Source organism: Antennarius striatus, chromosome 16 (assembly GCF_040054535.1).
Source record: "Antennarius striatus isolate MH-2024 chromosome 16, ASM4005453v1, whole genome shotgun sequence".
Lineage (NCBI taxonomy): Eukaryota > Metazoa > Chordata > Actinopteri > Lophiiformes > Antennariidae > Antennarius > Antennarius striatus.
The window spans coordinates 12,384,288-12,407,210 of record NC_090791.1 but is presented as its reverse complement, the minus strand read 5'-3'; the positions used below and the strand labels follow the sequence as shown (position 1 = coordinate 12,407,210).

At 42.3% G+C, this 22,923-nt stretch overlaps 2 protein-coding genes across 7 annotated transcripts in view; both read left to right on the top strand.

Annotated features, from left to right (window-relative positions):
• Positions 1 to 7,311, top strand: part of sun1b (Sad1 and UNC84 domain containing 1b) — a 28,812-nt gene extending 21,501 nt beyond the window's left edge. For 3 of the 5 annotated variants that reach the window (XM_068336052.1, XM_068336051.1, XM_068336050.1), the window contains 12 exons: positions 466 to 524; positions 775 to 974; positions 1,062 to 1,337; positions 1,432 to 1,524; positions 2,043 to 2,143; positions 2,265 to 2,409; positions 2,495 to 2,794; positions 2,889 to 2,973; positions 3,317 to 3,432; positions 3,739 to 3,906; positions 3,997 to 4,089; positions 4,177 to 7,311. In XM_068336052.1, coding sequence (XP_068192153.1) covers positions 466 to 524; positions 775 to 974; positions 1,062 to 1,337; positions 1,432 to 1,524; positions 2,043 to 2,143; positions 2,265 to 2,409; positions 2,495 to 2,794; positions 2,889 to 2,973; positions 3,317 to 3,432; positions 3,739 to 3,906; positions 3,997 to 4,089; positions 4,177 to 4,293 — 1,753 coding nt within the window. In that variant the 3' untranslated portion in view covers positions 4,294 to 7,311. The remainder of the gene's footprint in view (positions 1 to 465; positions 525 to 774; positions 975 to 1,061; positions 1,338 to 1,431; positions 1,525 to 2,042; positions 2,144 to 2,264; positions 2,410 to 2,494; positions 2,795 to 2,888; positions 2,974 to 3,316; positions 3,433 to 3,738; positions 3,907 to 3,996; positions 4,090 to 4,176) is intronic. The other 2 variants (XM_068336053.1, XM_068336055.1) reach the window with 1 other exon arrangement.
• Positions 7,312 to 8,260: 949 nt separating this feature from the next.
• Positions 8,261 to 21,916, top strand: iqck (IQ motif containing K). Of its 2 annotated transcripts, none has more exons than XM_068337509.1 (9): positions 8,261 to 8,341; positions 8,416 to 8,498; positions 8,590 to 8,740; positions 9,198 to 9,295; positions 9,635 to 9,687; positions 9,834 to 9,911; positions 10,831 to 10,915; positions 17,490 to 17,601; positions 20,993 to 21,916. In XM_068337509.1, exons 1-9 carry the CDS (start codon positions 8,290 to 8,292, stop codon positions 21,172 to 21,174), a joined length of 894 nt encoding a protein of 297 aa, XP_068193610.1. In that variant the 5' UTR covers positions 8,261 to 8,289; the 3' UTR covers positions 21,175 to 21,916. The 2 variants fall into 2 exon arrangements, with proteins under 2 accessions (XP_068193610.1, XP_068193611.1); XM_068337510.1 differs by lacking the exon at positions 20,993 to 21,916 and adding an exon at positions 18,514 to 18,861.
• The last annotated feature ends 1,007 nt before the right edge of the window (positions 21,917 to 22,923 follow it).

Here is a 22,923-nt window from a genome sequence, read left to right as displayed (position 1 = left end):
TAATGTAAATAATTTTAATCCGTTCCAAGTCTAAAAAACAACTTTTTCTAAGTTTTTTTTTAAAAACTATTTTTCACCATAAACTGCACTGTATACTGTTTACCATAAATAAAAAAGGGGTAGAAATAGACACTGTGTTTTATTTTAATAAAAGATATCCTATCGAAATTTGAACACGAATGCGCTACGGAGGAAGCATCCTGGGCATTCGAGTTCGCTCAGCTCCCGAGTGAGTCGCGTTCAGGTACGCTCAGCTTCTTTGGGTTTGGTTGAGAGCCGAATTTTGGTTGAGTTCAGAGATGTAAAATTCTCAGATTTTTGGGTCGAGAACAGAAGCGTTCGAAAACCGAGGTTTGACTGTACTTCATTTTGACTGGTAATTCTAACTGTGTAAAGAATAATTTTTGAGAAACAACTTGTATTCCTGCCAGCCGTCTTTATCTGACTGTTGTGTGACTGTTTCAGATGTGTTCCACTACTTTGGAAGCTACTATTGTTCCTTTTGCCCCTTCTGCTTCTCCTTGGTGAGTTTCCAAGATGTTACTGTTCTGGTTTTACCACAGGTGTAACCCATTTTTTGAGAGGGTAGAAAGAAAAATCTGTTGCGAGTACTAAATTTCCTAAGCAGCACACATCCCAAGGGTGAGCTTTGTTTCCAGTATCAGATTGAGGTCAGCCTCTCTGGACCAGCGCTGTGCAAACATCTTTACAGAGGAACGACAGACAAGCACTTTTATGTATTTATCTTTTTATTTACTGTTTGTCTGTTTGCAGTGTTCTGGCTGTGGGGTCCGTCCACTGCTGCCCTGCTTGCTTACCTTCCAGCAATAAACCTGACTGAGTTGCATCCGGCCTCTGCCTTCACTTTCCTGTATAACTTGGTGCCAGCGTTGTCTCTGGTTCCTGCATCTGTTCCTGCTGCTGCACGCGAGACTCTGGAACAAACCTCCGCCACGCCGGTCTCACAGGGGACAGTAAGAAAACAGTGAAGCCATTCTTGTAAAGCACTGGTTGTGTTTGGATAAACATGATGTATGTTGTTACTCATTTGTTCTCCTCAGCCCATCCTTCCCCCTTTGGCGCTCTCTGGTTTGGATTTGGAGCGACTGGAGCATATGGAGCGGCAGCTAGCGCTGCTGTGGGAGAGTGTCCGGCAGGGCGACCAGAAGCAAGAGCAGTACCACAGGGACATTCTCGGTCTGTACAACATCCTGAGGGAGCAGATCCACACTCGGACCGACAAGGAGAGCTTGGGAATATGGGTGTCATCTCTGATGGAGCCAAGACTCGGCGAGTTACAGGGAGAACTGGCTCAGATGAACATACACACAACACAGGTAAAAAGATGAGAAGAAGTGCAGAGTTGCAGCAGTAATGCTAAAATGTTTTACATGCATTTCAATTGGTTTTCTTCATCGTTGCTCCACCCAGAGTGCAGAGCAACAGAAGCTGCAGCAAGAGAGTCAGGCAACACGATTGGCTGATGTACAACTGCTGTTAAGTGCACTGACTATCAAAACTGAGGTGTGTTACATAAAATTTTTAACTTACAATGATGAATGACTTGAAAATGTGCAGGCTCCTTGTGAAAATGTGGCCGAAGCACTGAATTATTAGAAAAAAAATATAATTCCAAACAAAAGGAAACATGAGCAGATATGTTACAAAAGCTAGCAACAACCAGACTGGTGATGTAATCCATCAAAATATCTAAGAATGGTGTCAAATGATAATTATTGATAATTGAGCACACAAAGCCTGGAGTGTAATTATTCTAGTGAGTTGCGTACCGCACCCAGATAGAAAACAATCATAGAAAGAGTGAAGAATATCCAGACGTGCACAGACAGGTGAGGACAGACGATGGTTATGGAGGCAGATCTGGTTTTAACACAAAGGATTATTGAAGCTCTATCAAAAATCTAATGAATCTAATGAGTCTTCATGGAAAAATGTCTTTACTATAATTATTGTTTTGGTTTGTTAAGAGCTTAGTGTTATAGTGTGACATAATCTGAAACCTTACATGCTGTGTGTTGTAGGAGCTGCAACAGAAGCAGCAACAGTTTGAGCAGGAGAAGCAGGAGACGCAAGAGAGGGAGAGAGAGGCTGTCGCTGCAGCAGCAGACACACTTCCTGTCAGGTAAGAAGTAAACCTTCAAATGTATGTGCTGACTCAGCCTTGATATTTATTACTTGTTATTCATGTTTTGTGAGAGCAGGGTTGTGGACGTTGGCAGCTAACTTATCTGTTTTTCACTCAGTGTGGGTGTGAACCAGGAGGACCATGATGCTTTGCTGTTGGAGGTGCAGAGACTTGAGGCAGAGCTGGGCCGAATCAGACAGGATCTGCAGGGCGTTATGGGATGCAGGGGCAAATGTGACCAGCTAGACACATTGCAGGAGACGGTAAGTGACAAAAATTATTCTTATTTGCTCCATCGTAAAAAATCCATCCTCTTTATGCTTTACATGTCTGTGATCCCTTTTCCAGATATCAGTCCAGGTGTCATCCCAGGTGCGTAAGGAGCTGCAGGCGCTGTTCTACGGCAGCGGGACCGGAGAGCTTCCAGAGTCTCTGGTCCTGTGGTTGTCTCAGCGCTACGTGAGCACGCCGGACCTGCAGGCCTCGCTGGCCTCACTGGAGATGAACATCCTGAGAAACGTATCCCAGCAGCTCGACCTCAGCCGCGCCCAAACCCTCGGCGAAGCTGAGTCTCAAGCCAAGACCATTGTTCAGACGGTAACCAGCACCGTCCGGCACACTGCTGCGGGCGAGGGACTGACAGAAGAGGTAATGAACTCAAATGACATCATCTAACTTTAATGCCGTTAGTTAGTGTGTTTGAAGTCATTTTCTTTCATTTGTGTTGTGCTCTCTACCACAGCAAGTAAAGCTGATTGTCCGAAACGCTTTGAGGATCTACTCCCAGGATCGAACAGGCCTGGTAGACTATGCCCTGGAGTCTGGAGGTAGGAAAGAAGCGCCACATCAGAACCAGCTCCGGTCCATCCAGAGCCTTTAGACAGTCACCATTTAGCACCACAGGGATTAGAAGGATAACTCAGGCTGTGGTCTAGTGCGGATTGCTAACATAATGAGGGGGCAGGCATTAGCTGGGTTTGAGGACAGCAAGGTATTAACAGTAGAAGCTCAGGCTCCATTTTCCTGTGTGAGCAGTCTGTTGACCTACATGGGAGCATCACGGAGGGCGTGGCCTAGTAGTTTAAACACACTGCATTTAATCATAACATACCTGGCTTCATTTTCATCCTCCTAAAAAATGTTTCATTTTATTATTATTTGCATATACAGGTGGCAGCATCCTCAGCACTCGCTGCTCTGAGACGTACGAGACCAAGACGGCCCTCATGAGTCTGTTCGGCCTGCCGCTCTGGTACTTCTCCCAGTCGCCACGTGTCGTCATCCAGGTTAGCCTCATTAGAGAATGGGTATGCGAAGGTGGTTGAAGGAGAGCTTATTCATGTTTAGGGTCTTAATACAATCAGCCAGCTCTCAGTGTGAACAATAAAACAGACTTTTTCTGTGCTTGTTATTATGTTAGACTTGATTTAAATTAATCTTAATACAACGGTTTTACTGCTCATTCACCTACAGTAATTTTGTAATTCAGTGAATGTAGGGGAATTGCAGTAAATAAACCCTTGCACTCTGGGGACAAATTAATTTGACGTATTTTCTGCCTTTTACAAGCATTTTTTCTTCTGTCCCATCAGCCTGATGTGTACCCAGGTAACTGCTGGGCATTCAAAGGGTCTCAGGGCTACCTCGTGATCCGACTGTCCATGAGGATCCTACCTACATCTTTCTGTGTGGAGCACATCCCCAAGGCCCTGTCTCCAACCGGAAACATCACCAGCGCTCCACGCAACTTCACTGTCCTTGTAAGCAACATACAAATGGACAGTTTTACAACTCGATGCTCAATTGTCAGTGAAGCAGTGTGTGATTGAATGATGTTTGTTTGTGTACAGGGTTTAGATGATGAATACCAGGAAGAAGGGAAGCTGCTGGGTCACTACATATACCAGGAAGATGGGGAGTCACTGCAAACTTTTCCCATCATGGTACTAAAGAGTCCTCCTCTAAAGTATTAGAACTAAAAAACATTTCCTGGTCTGTTGGCACCTTCTGATTATAATAACTTCTTTCAGGAGGAGAACGACAAGCCCTTCCAGATTATTGAAGTTCGGGTGCTGTCGAATTGGGGTCACCCAGAATACACATGCATGTACCGCTTCAGAGTCCATGGAGAGCCACAGCCGCAGTGAACGACTTCTAAAAAAAAGCTCACATACGACAAACAACACTATCTGTACATAGCTCTTGCCAACTTGTTACAAATACAATGGATAATAACTGTGGACTTTTATGAAGGACATGAAGAAGCCGTGGATTATTAAAGGAACGTGTGGAACATATCAAGAATGACTCTTGCACAGATGTTTTGTAACATTGAAAGAATCACAGGAAAGTTTGTAAAGACAAATGGAACCAAGGAAGAAATAAAAACCCACAGCGCCCCCTTTTTTTATTAAATGTCTCTTGCACTGATTGAGGGCAGCAGGCTCCAACATGTCCATCCCCTCATTTGACTCCCCGCCTCTAGGGAAATGAATGCTTGAAATGAGGGATTTCAGCCTCCTCTACACCATTTTTTCCCACCTTTACATTTTAATCAGAATTTATTTTTGTTTTTTAAATCATGTGCATGTAACTTTGGTTTCACGATCGACACCATCCCCACAGAGAAATCTGTTTCTAAAACCCACAAACAAACATGAGACGGCACAATAAAGATGATCATGACAGGAGCTCCGAAATGCAGTGGAAGAATAATTTTTTTGACAGCACATCTCCATGTGAATCGTCCTTTAGTCAGCCATTTCCAGCATCGAGCCGCTGCCCCTTTTCCTGCGATGCTGTCCTGGTGTGTCTCTTTTTTTATTGCCAAGTCTTGGAGCGGTGTAGTTTGTACAGCCTGCGGGGCTGGACCGAACTCAACCATGAATGTACTGGACATGAACGTCTCCCTCCATTCAGGACATGGCGTTGTGCTTCATCAGAGCCATTACTAACTATTGTTCTGGAAATAACGAAGCCTAAACTCTGAATGACTAACTGGAGGTTTTGATGCAAGTCCTCCTTTAACGTAATACCAACACTATATTACCACTGAGCTCTACGTGTTCGGAGTATGGGCGGCCCTTCCCTGGAGCATGTGGCTCATAGTGAACCTTTTAACTACTACATGCATCATGGATTTGCATGAGTGTCATTTCTTCATATTTGAGGCCTTTGCCGACTTCTCAATATACTAATAAATGTTGAACGCTAAACAAATAGAACTACTTCTGTAGACAAGAGATTCTTACCTTCTGAAGAGCGGACTGCGTGTCCCCCTAGCTCAGTTCTAAACGTCCTCCTCACGTGGGCTCCTCTATTCTGAACCCATGAAGGAATGTAATCTGTATACTCAATTGTTGATAGTTTTTCATGATAACTGCTTTTGTCATGGTTGCTTTATAAGACCCAGGTTTTGTTTATAACTACAGTTTTTCTACATTATGTTTGGTTTTTGTTTTGGTGATGTCAGAGGATGCACTGCAGCAGCTGTGTAGAGAAATATTTGTGGCACAGGTCTTCACAGATTGTATAATTGAAATGGCGGGTGTGCGGTCAGGAGTTTCAGTTGCTAATAAGGGGGAAATCAAAAATGTTATGTATAAAATGTCTTGTTCACAATCTTATTTATTAACAAGTAATTAGTGATCTCAACATATAAGTAACTGCAATGTATATTTTGTCAAAAGCTTTTCAGTGCATTTTGGAACCATCTTGGGACTTTTTTTTAAGGTAAATGGCTATTTTTGTTCAGTCATGAGATGACTTTGCTTTGGAATATATTCCAATAAAGATTTTAATTTTGAAAAAAATCAGTTATTGCAATCAATGACAGATGGTTTTGATCGATCATAGCAAAAATATAAATCCAAAAAATGTAGAACTGATCATCTCAGGGAAAACAAAAGTATATTTAAAAACTAAATATTGGGAAAAAACATCTAATATTCAAATGATGATCAATCATCCAGCTTAAGGACCTAAAATGACCAAGAATCTGGGAAATATCAAACGATATCCTAGAAAAGATAAAACCCATTCCTCAAAACTGACTGCGTGTTACATTCACAAATCTATCACTGGATGTATTTAGACAAAAATTAAGCATCACTTGTCAGGCTGTGCAACTCTATTTCAAATCAGGCGTAGTTCAAACATTTGTGGAATGTATTTTAAAGTGTGAAAAATCTAATATTGAACATGGATGTACAAAGAAATCCTGCAGTTTTCTAACAAACTAGTGAGTGGTCCACCTTGATTTGATAGATACTTTATTAATCCCGGAGGAAATTGTACATATCCACTGCTCAGGCATTACATAACGAATAAATACTGGATTAAACACCAGGAGAAAAAGAAACACTGACATCAGGACATACCACAAGACATACACTACACTAACAGACACATGCAGCACTAACAGGACTTATATACCAAACTATAACTAAAATATAACAGTATTAAAATATAAACAGTATAAAATTAAAAATATAACAGTATTAAATTAAAATATAAACAGTATAAAATTAAAATATAAACAGTATAAAATTAAATTAAAACCAACCGCGTGCTGACTTCGCCACCTCCCCCCCGCTCCTCCTGAGAGAGTCATTGTACCCCCTGATGGCACGGGGCACGAAGGAGGACCTCAGCCTCTCTGTGGAGGCGCTGTGTGGCAGCAGTCTGCCGCTGAAGGTGCTTCTCTGCTGGGAGAAGGTGGTGTGTAGGGGGTGCGTGGTGTTGTTAATGATGGCCTTAACTTTAGACATGGTCCTGCTCTCCAGAAGCGTATCCAGAGTCCAGGCTCAGACCAACCACTGAGCCCACTCTACTGATGAGTCTGTTCAGACGGTCCATATCTCTTTTCTTGGCCCCCCCACCCAAAACATTAACATTTACACATTAATTTGAATTTCCAACAATTTCAAGTGCATAAAGTCGCTGTCTAGCTGTCTCAGAGGCGCTGTTGTCTCAGCCTAAAATCAGTGATCCCAGATCTTGAGTAGCTCCAAGCAAAGGAGATGATTGCCTGTCATGTTTACTGTGACAATGACGTGTTACTGGAGCAGTTCTTTTCCTCTATTTATACATTGATCTCTGTCTTCGACTAATTTACACATTGTACAAAATAAAATCCACACCAGTTGTAAATGTCTTACATCTCTATGAACGTGGTGTTAATGTGGCTGGCAAATGTTTACACCAGGGGAAGGGGGGGGGGGGTGGCGAGGTCAGCACGCGGTTAAATGGATTTGGATTTAATTAAATTTTATACTGTTTATATTTTTTTTATATATGTACTGTTAATGCTACATGCGTCTGTTAGTGTAGTGTATGTCTTGTGGTATGTCCTGTTTTGTTTTGTTTTTTGTTAGTGTTTGGCTGAACAGTGGATATGTGCAATTTCCTCCGGGATTAATTATCTACCTACCTACCTACCTACCTACCTACCTACGGTGTTTTAGAATTAAACGTTTTAACAATGGTAACATTGACTATTAATCAGCTATCTGCTGCCCCCTAGCGGTAAACACGGGTTAGAGAGGTGCGACAGTGACTTCTATGACAAATTAACCCTTTGAGCATGAATTGCATGAATCGGAAGCGTTGCTTTTCAAAGCCCACATCAAAATAACGTCTCCGTCCATATTTCCTATAAACTTTATTGACAATGGTTAAGCCGTTCCATACAACCAGCTGTGACAGTGAACGACTTCTCCAGTTATCCAAGAGTCGTCAACCCGTCCAAACACTGAGAACCTGCGTCCGAACCGTAAGAATGGTCATATTTCTATTTCTTCTTCGGTTGTGTCCAGTGTTTTCACAGTATCTCCGAGTCCATCAAGAGCACTTGAAAGCAGCGCAGTGGACTCTGTCTCCATAGCAACGGTGAACAACAAACAACAAACTTTTACGGTTCTTAGTTGATACGAGATAATATTACAAACAAACAAATAACGTTTCTAAACTTTCTCTGAGGATTTAGAATATTCACAGAATTTATCAATTTGAAGAACGTTGTCATCTCCTTACGTCACTACGTCACTACGTCACTACGTCTGTTCCGTGTTTACATCGGAAGTGATTCGCTGAACTACTTCCTTAGTGATAACGAGTTCCTGGCAACCAGGAGGCCAAGCAGAATGACAGACACAAGCGGTACCACAAAATCACTCTGGGAAAAAGTGTGTGAAGGTAAGATGAGTCATTTTCTATTAAATATAAAATAAAGTGAGAAGCAAGGCTTTTATTTTGTTACGTGTTTGTAGAGTTTGAGCGTGAATTGCTGGTAAATGACAGCTCAGAGGGAGCCAGCACATCCTCAGTCACTCAGGGACTGACCACATCCCAGGTCAGATTGTCATGAAACACAGTCACACATCTGTTTGATATGATAAAATGAAAAGAATGTCAACTTAAATCATCATCATGGGTTTCATCAGGTGTCGGGTGATGGTCACCTGGCGATGGGACTTGACCCTCCTTTTTGCCATCCTGCTGTCACTGGCTCTATGTTGTTGGGAAAGCCTCGACATTTAAGTGAGACGAATCTCTCAAAAGATGAAACTACACCTCCTCCACAAGTACCTGAAAGTAAGAAGAGTGGACTTTTCTCTGCAGGGTGAACATGTAGTCAAACATCTGTTTGAAATTTGTTTATATGCTCTGTCCAGCCCCCAAAAAAGTTGCCTTCAAAACAGAAGGTCACTCTAATATTTTCTTGGACCACCTTTAGGTTTGATTTGGTTGTGGCATTAATTTATTTTACAAAGATTGATTTCCCTCCAGTGCTGCATTTATCTGTCACCGAGGTATTATTGTAGATGGACGTCTGACCAATTTCCAAGTCCTTTTCTGGCACTTCCCAAAGATTCTCAATTGGGTTAAGGTCTGGACTTTGGGGAGGCCAATTTATGTGTGAAAAGTATGCCCCATGCTTCTTAAACCACTCTTTCACAATTTGAGCCCAATGAATCCTGAGATTGTCATCTTGGTGTGTGTTCAATCCAGGTGGCGACTTTGTGTGCATTTATTTGTATGTTTATTTCAGGTCCTGTCACACGTTTTTTAGATAGGACTGTGTTTCCAGTGTTGTTGCCTGGACTGGAGGCTTTGGTGAAAGAAGCCCAGAAACACGACTGTTTTAAGGTATGAATTTCTTATCGTAATCAACTAATAAACACACTACATACAACCAATACTGTAAAATTATCTAAGATTAACTTAAACCCTGAAAATGTAGGAATGTATTTTTCCAGTAAAAACTGGAAAATTGCACAAGCAAATGAAAGTGCTTTGCACTTTCAAACATCCACTACAAATGAGATTGTAAGAAGGATTTCTTAGAATATTTTACAAATAACATACATTTTCTGAATATTTTTAGAAATATCTTTATTTTATGAAAATGACATTTTTGTCTTGTAATAAGATTAAATGTACTAAATAATTCTTCTGCAGGTCAATGATTACTGTTTGTTGTTTCAGAACAAGATAACAGCTTTTAATCCCTGTGACTTCTTAACTGAATGGCTGTACAAGTAAGGGCCTTGTACTACATCAGACACACACACACACACACACACACACACACACACACACACACACACACACACACACACACACACACACACACACACACACACACATATGAACACAGACACATTAGTTTTCTTTTCTTTCTCAGCAACAACCCTCGCAGAAGAAGACAAACCCGGGTGGACTTCCATAACATCCCATTTGTAAAGGAGTGGTTCAGATTACAGTGAGTGTCTTCTTGGACTGGTTATCCAAAAACTGAAAACTGAAAATAAGGCGTTTTCCTTTTTGTAATTAAAAAAGGACTGTTTTTTTTAAAAAAGTGATTAGATTTTCAATTTCCAGCCCAAATGTGATTGTCTGGCTACAAAAACAGGGCAAAAAGTGTGTTTGAACAGGCCCTGTCCAACTGGCAGCTGACCTGTGGTGAGTGCTCTAAGATGAAAACACGGGATGGTCTGTCAGAGAACAGCGAATGTTAATCATAAAATACCGAATATTCTATCCTGCAAAGACGACGAAATGTTGTTGGGGATTTTTTTGCAATTTATCTGAAGTCAATCTGCCTTTCTAAAACGACTGCAGCACACCAGCTTCAGCATTTGATGCTTTTGAATTGTAGCCAGAAAATCATCACGTTTAGTGTCTGCAAGCAAAACAAAAAACAAGCAAAGTGTAACAAGCATAGAGTGTAAAAAAGAATTTCTCCACTGGGGAAAGTTCATTCAAAGTTCATTCAAACTTAAAGTTGTTTTATTTGTTCTTATTAAGAGCAGAATAAGAAAATTAGACTCTGAAAAAAGAAAAATGTGTTATATTTCAACTTTGGTTCTGGAACTATAACAAAAAGAAATCTATTAACCCCTCCATTTTCATTTTTTTCTTATATCTTCTTCCGAAACAAAACTTGTATCGGCAAGACACGTGGACCCTCCTCGAACTGAATGCTTTAGAATAGAAATCGATTGTTTATAAAGAACTTAAAATCCATTGCATTGTTTGAAATTTGTCTTTGGCCTGTGGCAGGGTCCTAGTTAGTTTCCAGTGTCTTGAGCATAAAATATGCATAAATTTCACTCCAAAAAAGATGTCAGTCCTTAGTTTTTCCATTTTTTCATATTTTCTTTCTTTTCTTCTATCTTCAGCCCCCGACCTCCACTCCCTCTGTTTCTGCTGCTGAGTAAAGACCAGGCCGCTCGGCATATCCAGGCTTACTGGAGGGGGTACAAGGTAGATTTTACACAAGTAGAAGCAAAACTATATCGGGAGGCTTTGTGTTCAGTGTGTTAATGGACCAGAACCACAGACAGAAAGACATGAAAAAAAAAAAAAAGAACCACCGTTTGCACACAAAAATGTTAACAAACTAACCAGGGATGTTTCTAATAAATTGCTAGGAAAACAAAAAACTAAAACATTCCTTAATCCTGAACATATTTGACATTGCTATGGTTACATATTAACATATTTATGTGTATGTTTATGCTAATCATGCTGGCCAAATCTAATTAGACATAGAGTCAGCTTGTTTTTTCATTGATTACAATATGGTAAAAAAACCCAAAAAAAACAAAGAAGAATTGAGGTCTGAAGCATGAGGGATCCTGCAATTACTCGTCACACCACAGTGAGCCATTCTGCCTGTATATGTGAGTTGTTCAGATACAATAGGCGCCCTCCTGCGAGTGCAGCGGTCTGCACTGCAATCTTGTTGTATAATCCTACCCTGCTGAAAAAGGCCCTGTTCCTCAGGGACTGCAATTTTATTCAGCAGCTTGATTATGTCATCAGTGATGCTGGGATTTAATTCCTTCCTGTGTGGGTGTTGTGTTCTGAAGTACTCTGCGCTTGGACATAAATAGACACAGCAGTGATTTATTTACACATACACACAAGCAACTTGAGTCTTGTGTGGAGTCGATGTACGCAGGGGTCATGTTTTTGCTTGTCTCACAGGGAGCTCATTCTTTTTCCTGCTTATCAGCATGTTACACGAGTCTGACTGCACAAAATGCCATCTGTGCAAGTTGCCTCTATTTTACTGTAATGAAAACATGTTTTTATACAGTATAGTTGCATTTTTGGATGCGTGCATGAGAAAATGAGTGGAATCTGTGTGCGTGCTGTCATGGCTGTCTAGTTGACCACCAGCAGAGGGCGATATTTCCTCTACTTTTGCCCGTAATGAGAACTATTAAATTGGCCTTTTCTCACATAGGGTGGCAGCATCGAGCTTGGTGTCTGGAGCCTCAGAGGTTCTCTGGGGCCTCTGACACCACTGCAGCCCAGCACCCTGAAGGATTTAGAAGAAGAAATATGCTTTTAGAGGGATCTAGATAAAGTATGCAGAAAGCTTGTGGTACCTAGTGACCTAGGATGAGGGTAGGAGACACTCAACCTTGTGTCTGTCGCAGTTAAACATAGTGGAATAATGGAAATGCAGATCGGACCTCAAAGTTGTGAGTTTGCCTCTTAGGATCATGACTTATTAAACATACTCAGGCGGCGGAGGCAAAGTCTTGTCAGGCATAGCGGCTTGTCACAACCACTGCTGCCTCGGCTTGAGAAAACAGCATTTAACAGCTCAGTGGGCAGCAGAGCAAAGACGAGGACAAACTGTCCCCCATGCAGCACAAATGTACTGGAGGATGTGTGTCTGAAAGCACCGTCTGTTAGTTCCCTAGCTTTACAAATGGATTCTGAGAAAACTCACTTTTCAAGGCACCAGTGTTCACAGATTTAATATCTAAATGCACAGTAATGAGCTTAAGTCACCACTGAACCATCTAGTGTGAGTTTTATAAATACTTAAGAGTATTTTTGAAGGTTGGTGCTCTAAGAGTTTTAGGGAATTTGGGGATTTGGCTCCGTAAAAACACTAAAAACACATTCTGAGTCGATCCTCAGTATGATTGGTCTGGTATATGAACATTACACTAAAAATCAGAGATATTGAAATCATGTATGATCAGTAACCTAGTAGGAATTGCTCTGCCTACATCAGGGTCCCTTATCCTCTTCTACCCCCTTCATGCCCCCTCTTCCCCCTCTCACTCTACGGCTTCAACTCTTATATAACCTGCCTGACGCAGCGCTGACTGCAGAGGGTGTGTGTGTGTGTGTGTGTGTGTGTGTGTGTGTGTGTGTGCGTGCGTGCGTGCGTGCGTGCGTGCGTGTGTGTGTTTGTAAGAAAGACGGACAGACTGCCAGGGGTGGAGGGGGTTGAAGGGTATTTTTGTAGATCGGAGTTCTGCCCCTCTATTATTAATAGGGTTCATAAAAACACACTGAGAGGAGGAACAGAGAAGGAGCAGCAGTAGAATTCACACACACGCGCACACACACACACACACACACACACACATCTATGACCCAGACAATGTGATCATCTCTTGTTTTCCTCGTGTACAACTTTAAAGCCCTGACAGATCTAAACATTTTACATAATCTCCTTTAGACGTTGCGTCTCAGACCAGCTGTAATCCATTCACCCATGCCTGCTAATCTAATGCACACATATTGTTTGTACACACATAAACACACACACACACACACACACACACACACACACACACACACACACACACACACACACACACACACACACACACACGTCATCGATCACTGGACTGACTTTCTCAGTGCTGGTCAGCTGATGCATCACAATATGGCTTCTTTGTAATAAATAGACTTCACAATTAGGATGTTGGTGTTAAGGTTTTTGCGGTCCAGTAGAGAGGCAGCATTATTTCCACTCTAGTCTAGTTGCAGATTTAGTAAGTGTACACACACAGTGTGGTCAGCCTTTTCCTGGCCATAGCACAACATTGTCATGTGCAGCAGCCTGGAGCAACCTCAACCACCATCTAAAATTCAATCTGGTTAGTTTTGTGACTGAAAACTATGTGTAATATTCCTAAAAACTTGGATACTACAGTAATTCCTTTCAATTCATCTCTAGAAATGTGTGATAATGCAGATCTTGTCATCTGGCTTTTTTTTTCTCTTATTATTATCTTGCCAGCAAGTGTTTCTCAGTGTTCTGTGCAGATTCTCTCCAGGTGTTCTGGCATTCTCTCAGAGTCTAAAAACGTATCACATCTGTGAATTGATGACTCTAAATTGACCATAGGTGTGAATGTAAAGGTTGTTTCCTTTATTATGACACACTGGAAAGCTGTCCATGGTTGTCTCTCACCCAGTGCCAGCTGGGATACGCCTGGGCCTCGCTGCATCTTACAGAGGACTGGATTTGTTGTGTCCTTGATGCTTCTGGGCTGCAGCCTTCATCCAACAACAACAGAGCTCTATAAGGACACGGCGACTAGGTTTTTTTCCTCTGCTGTCTGTGTCTGGAGCCAGAGCGAAGGCTGACCACAAGCCTGACGGAGAAAGGCCCCCAATGGGATACTTTCCTGAAGGGTTGTGGTCATCTTTATTTGTGCTTTTGACCATAACCACTGTGAAACAATCCAGAGCTGACTATTCCTTCCAACGCATCCCTTCTCTCCACAAATCACATCATAATTTTTTTATGCAACATCTTTATTTAGATTCTTTCAATGTGAAAACATAAAACTCGGAATTTTAACATTCGTCACTGGAAAAGCAGCCGTTAGAGAAGAGTCAGCGTTTCATTCTCTGACTGGCAGATACCTTCCAAAATTGAATCACTTGTTCCCATCGCTGACGCAAATATCTGATAAAAATTTTATGTCAATCTGTTCTAAAACGTACAGGGTTCTTTGTGCTTCATGTGGGCCACTGACTCTTTTGAAGTTCATCTTCCAATCAAGAAACCCCCCCTCATTAAATGACAACTTGTTAATCACACTTTTTTTTTATTTTTTACAGATAAACTAATTATAAAAAATGTTGCTATAAAAGAGACTTATGGATGCTGGAAGGACTATTTTACCTTTGCATGCATTTAAGGTAAAATAGGTCTTTACCATTTTCCTCATGCTATGCTAAGCTAAACAGTTGATAGCTTTTAGAATAATTTATTCAAGACTTACCAGAGACTGGATTTTTCTTATCTAATGCTCCACAGGAAAACAAAAGAAGGGCAATTACCAGAATGTCAATTCACAACTTTGAAAGTTTGTTTTCTTGGCTTTAAAAAGAAAATTTTATTCTGAAGAAATTATTCTTGCGCTCGCGGGCTCAGTTGTTTTTTAAAAGTGGGACACTGAGCACTGAGTGTATTCTTCTTGACATTAGCAAACAGAAGTGCTTGAAAAAGTTCCACACATCAATACCCGGAGATCTGTGTAGTCAGCAGCACAACTAGGTCCGTGATTCCAGCTGAATGATCCAAGGGCAGCGATAGATGAGTAATTTGAATTGAGGGTCAGTGTTGAATAAGTGACGGGCTGCATGCAGAGACACTCATGCAGAAAATATGTCACAAACACTCAGGACATCCAATAACCTGTGACCCCACTTTATCCTCACATCTCCTTTCTGCAGAGTCTGAAGGGGCATTCATTCCCTGATGATATATGTGTGCGTGTGTGTGTATGTATGTATATATACTGTATATATATATGTGTGTGTGTGTGTGTGTGTATATATATATATATGTACACACACATAAATATATACACATATATACATATATAATATACTGTATATAATTTATCTTTTAGTTATCTATGTGTCCCTGTGTCTGAACCACTGAAGCACAAATCGGATCACAGGTTGCTCTGTTTAAGCCTAACTAGAAGCATAAGCGAGACAGAGATGACAGATTGGAGAGTGGATGTAGTGTGAGGCGTAGACGGAACACACTGCGTTGGCCGTGTCTTTATGCAGCCTGTCAGAGAGGCTGGAGATGTGACTGCAGCCAGTTCCTCCAAACAGAAGCCATTGTGCTGCTGCAGAGGGTGAGAAGAAGAGAGCAACTCGGTCTCACAGGCAGCTTTGCACAAAAAAAGGAAGGTATCTTTGAAAGGCTGTGCAGTGGGATTAAAGTGTGTGTGAAACAGAGGGCACAGTGTGCACCTTTTGTGTGCTTGTGCTTCTGCTTATTTCTGTGTGTGTGTGTGTGTGTGTGTGTGTAGGGGGGTGCTGGTGTCGCCTGTGGGAGGTTGAACATTCTCTTGTGTGTTTGCTGGTGGCTTTGCACAAATTCTTGCACCTTGCAACCTCTTTTCGTAATTTGTGTAATCCAGTGTTCGTGAATTCACACAACGTGCGGCACAGACTCACACACACAATGAAAACATGACTCCAGCATGCATGACATGGACAATTATAGGAAGAAGATATTATAATATCATGGGTTCATTAATGATTAATTAATTGTGATGAAGTACAATGAGGAGAGAGTTAAAATGCTAATGTCCTCACACACACACACACACAAACACACACACACACACACACACACACACACACACACACACACACAGCATACAGAGATACACAAACACACGATCACAACAATACCACTGCCCTACTAATCAGCTGATGCACACAGACAGGCTTCAAAACACTCATGCGCACACATACGATCACACACATACACACATACACACACCCTGTCAATATCCGACCCTATTCTAAACACCAGCTTTCCAAGAATGGAGACTTTGATTTCATCTTTTTTTTTGTGACCCATACAAACGTTGCCTCTGGGGCTGAGTGGGCATTGAGTACTAAACTGTCAGCGTTAGCTGGCAGCAGGAGCACAAGTGGAGCAACACACACCGACTGCAGGACGGCAGTGAAAAGTGACCCAGACTAGAAATGACCACACAGACACAAATAGACAAGCTATGGTGAGCAAACACAACAGACTGACCCCCGCTCCCTCCTCCCTCCCCCACCTCTCCTGACCCTCACCCTTCATTTCCATTTGTATGGTTTGCTCCAATAAGCAGAGGGGATGCTGTGACACAGTGACACACGGTGAATGAACTATCGGGGCCCGCTAGTCTTGTCCATTCCTCCATTCCGCTGCCAGGCTTATATAACAAGCCCACTTTTATACCTGCTGCTAATAGCAACATTAATGTCACACTCAAGCAACAGGGGCTGAAGAGACGAGGAGGAGGAAGAGGAGGAAGAGGAGGAGGAGAAGGAGGAGGAGAGGAAAATGAGATTTGAGAGAGAGGAAAGGTGGGGGAAATACAAGAGGAGGGAGACGGGTGGAAATGGATGAAGAATCGATGTGCTGGAGAATGAGGAGAGACTGAAGTGTTGTTGTGAGGTTGAGGAAGAGGAGGGAGAGAGAGGCACACCTGAGCGCTGAAGGAGACGAGGAAGGGAGAGGAGTTGTAGAAGGAGGAGGGAGATGGAGCTCTTCAGGGACACTTTTCTATTTATCAGAAACATTTGAGTTTGTTTAGCTGCTCCTCAGGAAAAGCCAGCAGCCAAAACACAAACACACAACAACTACTGGGTGTCCCTCCAAGAACACAACTTCAGCTCGTCCCATACGGTCAGGGAGGAGAATCAGAGGCAGCTGACTGATGCAGAATGTCAGTGTGTGCACACACACACTGATGCAGTCATACACTTCATCTTAACATTCCCCTCCAGTGTGCTAAACCTTCCCTTAACACACAATGAGACACACGTGCTTTAGTCTGGGTTGATTACTATGTTGTGCAAAGGTGAACCTGAAAAGTTCAATTGTAGTTTGTGACTTATATCTCATTACGAGTGGAAAAACAGCAGCGGAGATAATTTGTGTAGCAGCTTTTTAAACAGTTGGAAGGTGTTTTACATGGGAAAATCATTCATTCATTCATTGTGTGCATGTGTGTGTGTGTGTGTGTGTGTGTGTGTGACATAGATCAGAGCACTTCCAGACGTGCAGGAGCTGCGAAATTGGCAGAAAGAGCTCAGAGAGAACCGTGACATTGCAAAAACCGTTGAGCATTTCTGGGCCGAACAAGAGAATCGAGGTAACAATGCACACACACACACGCACGCGCACGCACACACACACACACACACACACACACACACACACACACACACACACACACACACACACACACACACTCACTCTCACATGGTATGACTGAATGCAGAGCTTCAGGCTCACGGACAACATAGTACTATTGATCTTGAATTTTCTCCTGTTGCCGTTGAGGGACAAACTGGATGAACACACAATTACAATTCAGATGAATGAGCAGAAAATATACAGATGTCAAACCATACAATACACTAGTACACACACACACACACACACACACACACACACACACACACACACACACACACACACACACGTATGCACTGCATGTTCTCAGACACACACAATGATACATTTATGAACTACAGAGGAGCAGCGCTCAACCGAACAAGGTTTTAAAGTGAGAGCAGAGCGGTGAGGACTCAGAACAGTGACACAGACAAAAAATGACAGAGACGGGGGGGAATGGGAGGGAAAGGGAGAGAAGATTGAAAGTGAAGGAGTGGAAGACGATGTCTGCAGGGCTCAGACTGTGTTTGTGTCGTGAAGGGATGGAGCAAAGGAGGTGAGGACACAGGGAGATACACAGAGCTGTATGAAATGATTAAGTGTGGCCCTTTGTGTGTGTGTGTGTGTGTGTGTGTGTGTGTGTGTGTGTGTGTGTGTGTGTGTGTGTGTGCGTGCGTGCATTAAGCACATGAAGGACAGAGCAGAGCAGCTGAGAATGCAGACCCATGTTGAGTGCGACTAGCAGTAGGGCTCAGTGAGAGTAACAAACACAACTTTGTCCTTGAAAGTAGAAAAACACACACACAAACACTCACACACATGGGACAACATGTGATTCCATAACTTCATTTCATAATACAAACCATAACAATGTTTCCCTTTCTAGAATATTTAAAGCCCGCTGGGACCAGACACGTTCATTTTGTTCCCGATTCGTCCAGGAGCCTCAGCAGTCTTTCAGCAGCAGGAGGTCTGGCAGACCGGACAGACCTCTGATTTCTTTCTCCAACGCCAAACTAAAGTCATTTTGTGCCCCAATCTGATCATTTTAGGGTCGTATTGTCTAAAAGGCATTGAGGAAACTTTTTGGGGAAATCCACCCAATATAAAACTACAGCTAAATTCATTCATTTTAATTTTCCAGAAGGTGTTTACTTCAAAAATGCCTCAATGATTTAAAGTTGAACATGTGTTTTCACACATGCAGAATATTTCAGTGGTTAGAATCATTCAAACTCACTTATTTTTTTTACAAATGTTGATGTATATCCGGTTGAGATTAAAGTATTCCAGACAGAACAGATCTTGGTAACATTACTGACTGATTATCTTTATATTGCCTTGATATCATGTAGACCATTTCTATGGAGACAAGATTCTAAATTGTTGGCACAGAGAACAGCAGTCGATCTAATCAAATGCACTCAATCAGATCAGCCAAACAAGTGTGTTTATCTGTAAATACAGTCAAAAAATTTTTTTTTACATGAATGGATGCTCTGGTCTGTCAGCAGTCTACATAAAACAGATAAGATAGCTGGACACTGTGTTTCGTTCTTGTCTGATTTCAGGGTGTAACTTGAAGGGCATCAGAAACACACATTATCTCTCATGTAGTTGTTTTCACTTGGAAATTCCAATTTTCACTGTACTTTAGTTTTGACAAAAATCAACATATTTCCCTTCGGGGATCATAATAAGTATTAAAAAAGAATGATGAGAGCACTGACAATGAACTTAAACAGATAAGTTGCAAGCCAGATGACAAAAACAGCTACAAGACCTAAAAACCCATGTGGAGCTGCTGAATCGTACGTTTGCCACTGCATGAGACATCGTTCACATTCCATTAGTCACGTGATTACAGGTGTACCATCCAAAAACGTTTCACTAACAGGCTCCTTTAAGTGAATGTGCATCACTGTGATGATGCCTGTACACACTCCTAATTCCACACTCGGTGCTCGGTGATGGGGCGTCTCTGTTTGTGCCGCTCACAAACAAAAGACGGTGTCACAAACACTTTTTTTTTTTTCCTCCATGCTGACACATTCCTCACAACAAAAGATGCAGCTGCGACGGGCCGGCGAACATTCTCCCACAGTCACAGCGTGCTGCAGCTACTGCCACTGCACCACCACTGCTGACCTGTCTTTTTTTTTGGAGGGTGGGTTGGGGGTGTTGCATGTGTATACAAGAAAGTCAGTGGAGACTCTCCTGAATAGAAGCCATTTTCTGAACTGAATGAGGTCAGTAAATGATGGATGGGACGGGTGGAGGAGCAGAAATGTGTGAGCTACATCAGGCAGGCTGGGGCTGGCGGGGGCTGATGCTGAAGCTGCAGTTTGCTGACTGTTTTTGTTTGCTGCTGTTTCGGATGTAATGAAGCAAGAGCTGCTCCCCCAGTGCTGACAGATAAATGACCCACGTTCAGCACGCTCATTGTGAGCGGGTGAGCAGGAGAGTGAAACTATTTAGGGATGCCCCCCTCCCTACTGTATACATGCTGTTTAAGCCGATCCAACAGCTGCACTCATCACATTTGACCCAAAGAGAACGACACCTGATACGTCGTCTAACATTTCATGTTTAGCGGTCTGACGTTTGATTCAGTCTGAACTTGAGAGTAAAACAAAGGGAGAGGAGCTCACATGAGATGATATGTCAGGGCCAATAGGTCACGGTTCATTCGACAGGTGCAGCCCCCTGCACTGCTCATGAATCACATGACTATCTAACACTTTGACCATGAGTTCCACTGCTGTTACAAGTATTAATCCAGCTGAGATAAACAATAATATTGTGAAAAAAGTCCAATATTTATCAAAATTACAATTCAAGTTGATTTAATTCGATCACAATCACATGAAGCTCTGTTACTTTTTTATGTTTTTATAAATACTCAATATTTTAAAGATCTATTTATATATAGTTTAAACAGTGAAATACATTTTTAGATAATAAGTAGGCACAAAAGAGCTTGGTTTCTTCAGAAGTGTGGATGATACGGACCCAACTAAGATGAAAACAAATGAGAAACATTTCTTTTACAAAACCCAGTTACATTCATCAGCATGTAAATAACACAAAGCAAATCTCACTGGCATCGCTGACGGTCCATCTCTGGCTGGTGTTGTGGTACAAATGTATCAAATGTACCCGGTATTCACTGGCAGATAACAAAAGACCCCCCACAATAGCCTTGCAGTTGTTACACAGAGAAGGTGTCAATAAGATGGAGTGAAGCACGGCGTCAAGAAGAGAAACAGATCCCCACACATCACTAAGTGATGAAGGTTTATGGTGCTCTATCTGAAACATGAATGAAGCTGCTCACATTAATGATGCTTCTGGTTTGTCTCCAGTGGGCTTTGCCATACCGGACCTACCAGGAAGCCCCCAGCCTGACAACAGTGTGTCCATCCAGGTTGTTTCCCCCACCCCCCAGAGCACAGTGGTCCACACCCCAACCACTCAGATGACCCCTGAGGCCGGCGACTGGTTGACCCCCGGCATGCACAGCCTTGACAGAACGGCCTTCCTATGATTGTGTGTGACTGGTTTCCTGACTGTGTGACAAACACCAGTGTCTTCCTTTTACTGGGAACTCACAACCTGAGCCGGTTGTGCTCAACTGAACACATTAACTGTGTGGACACGGTTCTCTGCTGTTTAAAGGCTATTACATTGTGTAGGGCTGATGCTGGATTGACTAAAGTGATCCGTCATGCGAACCTTTTAAAATGACTGTAAACCAGTGGATACAGCCAGGCAAGGATTTATAGTCCAGATTCATGTCTGATTAGTTTGACTGCTCTCGTTTGGCTTGATGGATCGCCTCCCTTCAGGACTTCCATCCTGCAAATGAACAACACAACACGCATCATATATTACACCACCTTGTGTAGCAGACACGATGTTTCCTCTCAGCACCCCTGGCTTGGAAGATGACCAAAACGTATTTCCCTTGCCTTGTCATTTCCTTTTTTCCTCAGCAATACATATCATTCCACATCAGAGGTTATAGCATTTCTATTCAAGTCAGGAACTGAGGCCAGAGCCAGAGGTGACTCAGCTTCAAGAGCAGCCATTCTATCCTGTTTATCAGAAGAGGAAAATATCCTGTCAGGGAAAAGGGATTTAAAAAAGAAAGATCACTAGCAGTTGATTGACAGAGTACCAGGAAGGAATTTTTATTTTCCATGTCATAATAATCTTGTTGCGTCAAATGTTTTACGTGAAATGGTTTATGACTTGGCTTAACATACTGTATGAAAACATCCACCCATCAAGACACAAATTATTAATATAATAATAATTATACATAACATATATCATGTATGGCACTGAAAAATGGTGTTGTTTTGCTTTGTACGTGCTGTATTTTGTTATATGTATGGAATACAGTAGTTATGTAGCTTAATATTTGTATTGTCCTTATTAACTGGAGCAGAGAAACTCAAACTCAACACAAAGAGAGTTCATCAGAGAGAATAAAGTCAGCTCTTGGCATACTTCCAATCTCTCTTTGACCCCTGCACACCAGAGAAGATACTTTTCCTGTCCCATCCAGCGTCTCTGAGGAACATCGAGACGGCGTTCTTGTGTCGATGATGATGCCCGCCGCCTCATGTTGGGGTGTGAGGAGGGTCAGGTATCTCCCACTGCAGGTATGTGGATGCCTGAGAAACAGCTGCCACTGAGTGAGGTGATAGAGCGGCACATTTCATCCCGGTGACATTTGATACTGCAGCCAGCTTCTCCGAGTCTGACAGAGCCGGACATGGACTGAAACGGGATCACACGGCGGCAGGGGGAGCGGGCACCAAGCTGTCAGAGTAAAGACCGAAAACAACTGCTGCTCTGCAGGCGGTCCAGGCTAAAGGTGGACGTGCAGAACACAACTCCATACTGCTGAACTACCAAGTCTAGAATTTATTTGTATTTGACACCGATTTTAAGACACGACCACCAAATAGGACAAAAGTATATGAGCTCATTGGATCAGTGGACACAGGTTTTAAACACATTATCGGCTGTGTTTTCACTTTTTTGAGTTGTTTAATGCTCCACCTTGCTCACTAGCTATTGGTGAATGTGCCTGTGCACTGTTTAGTGGGAAACAAGTTGTGTTCAAGGACTTTTGAATGTTTGCTGCAATTGAAAATGACATTTTGTGAGCTGAGAGTCTGAACCAAAAGCAACAAGGCAGTCAGAGACTGCAACATCCGGCGTAAGGTAGGTCAGGGTACCCTAAAAGTAGTACCTGACATGTGCATGGCTTTGACCTTTCAGG

Excerpts from the sequence above, each read along its gene's own strand:
- iqck (XM_068337509.1), top strand. The coding sequence starts at position 8,290 with ATGACAGACACAAGCGGTACCACAAAATCACTCTGGGAAAAAGTGTGT. Across the intron at positions 8,342-8,415 it reads CTGGGAAAAAGTGTGTGAAG|AGTTTGAGCGTGAATTGCTG; the intron begins GTAAGATGAGTC and ends ACGTGTTTGTAG. Across the intron at positions 9,688-9,833 it reads TTAACTGAATGGCTGTACAA|CAACAACCCTCGCAGAAGAA; the intron begins GTAAGGGCCTTG and ends TTTCTTTCTCAG.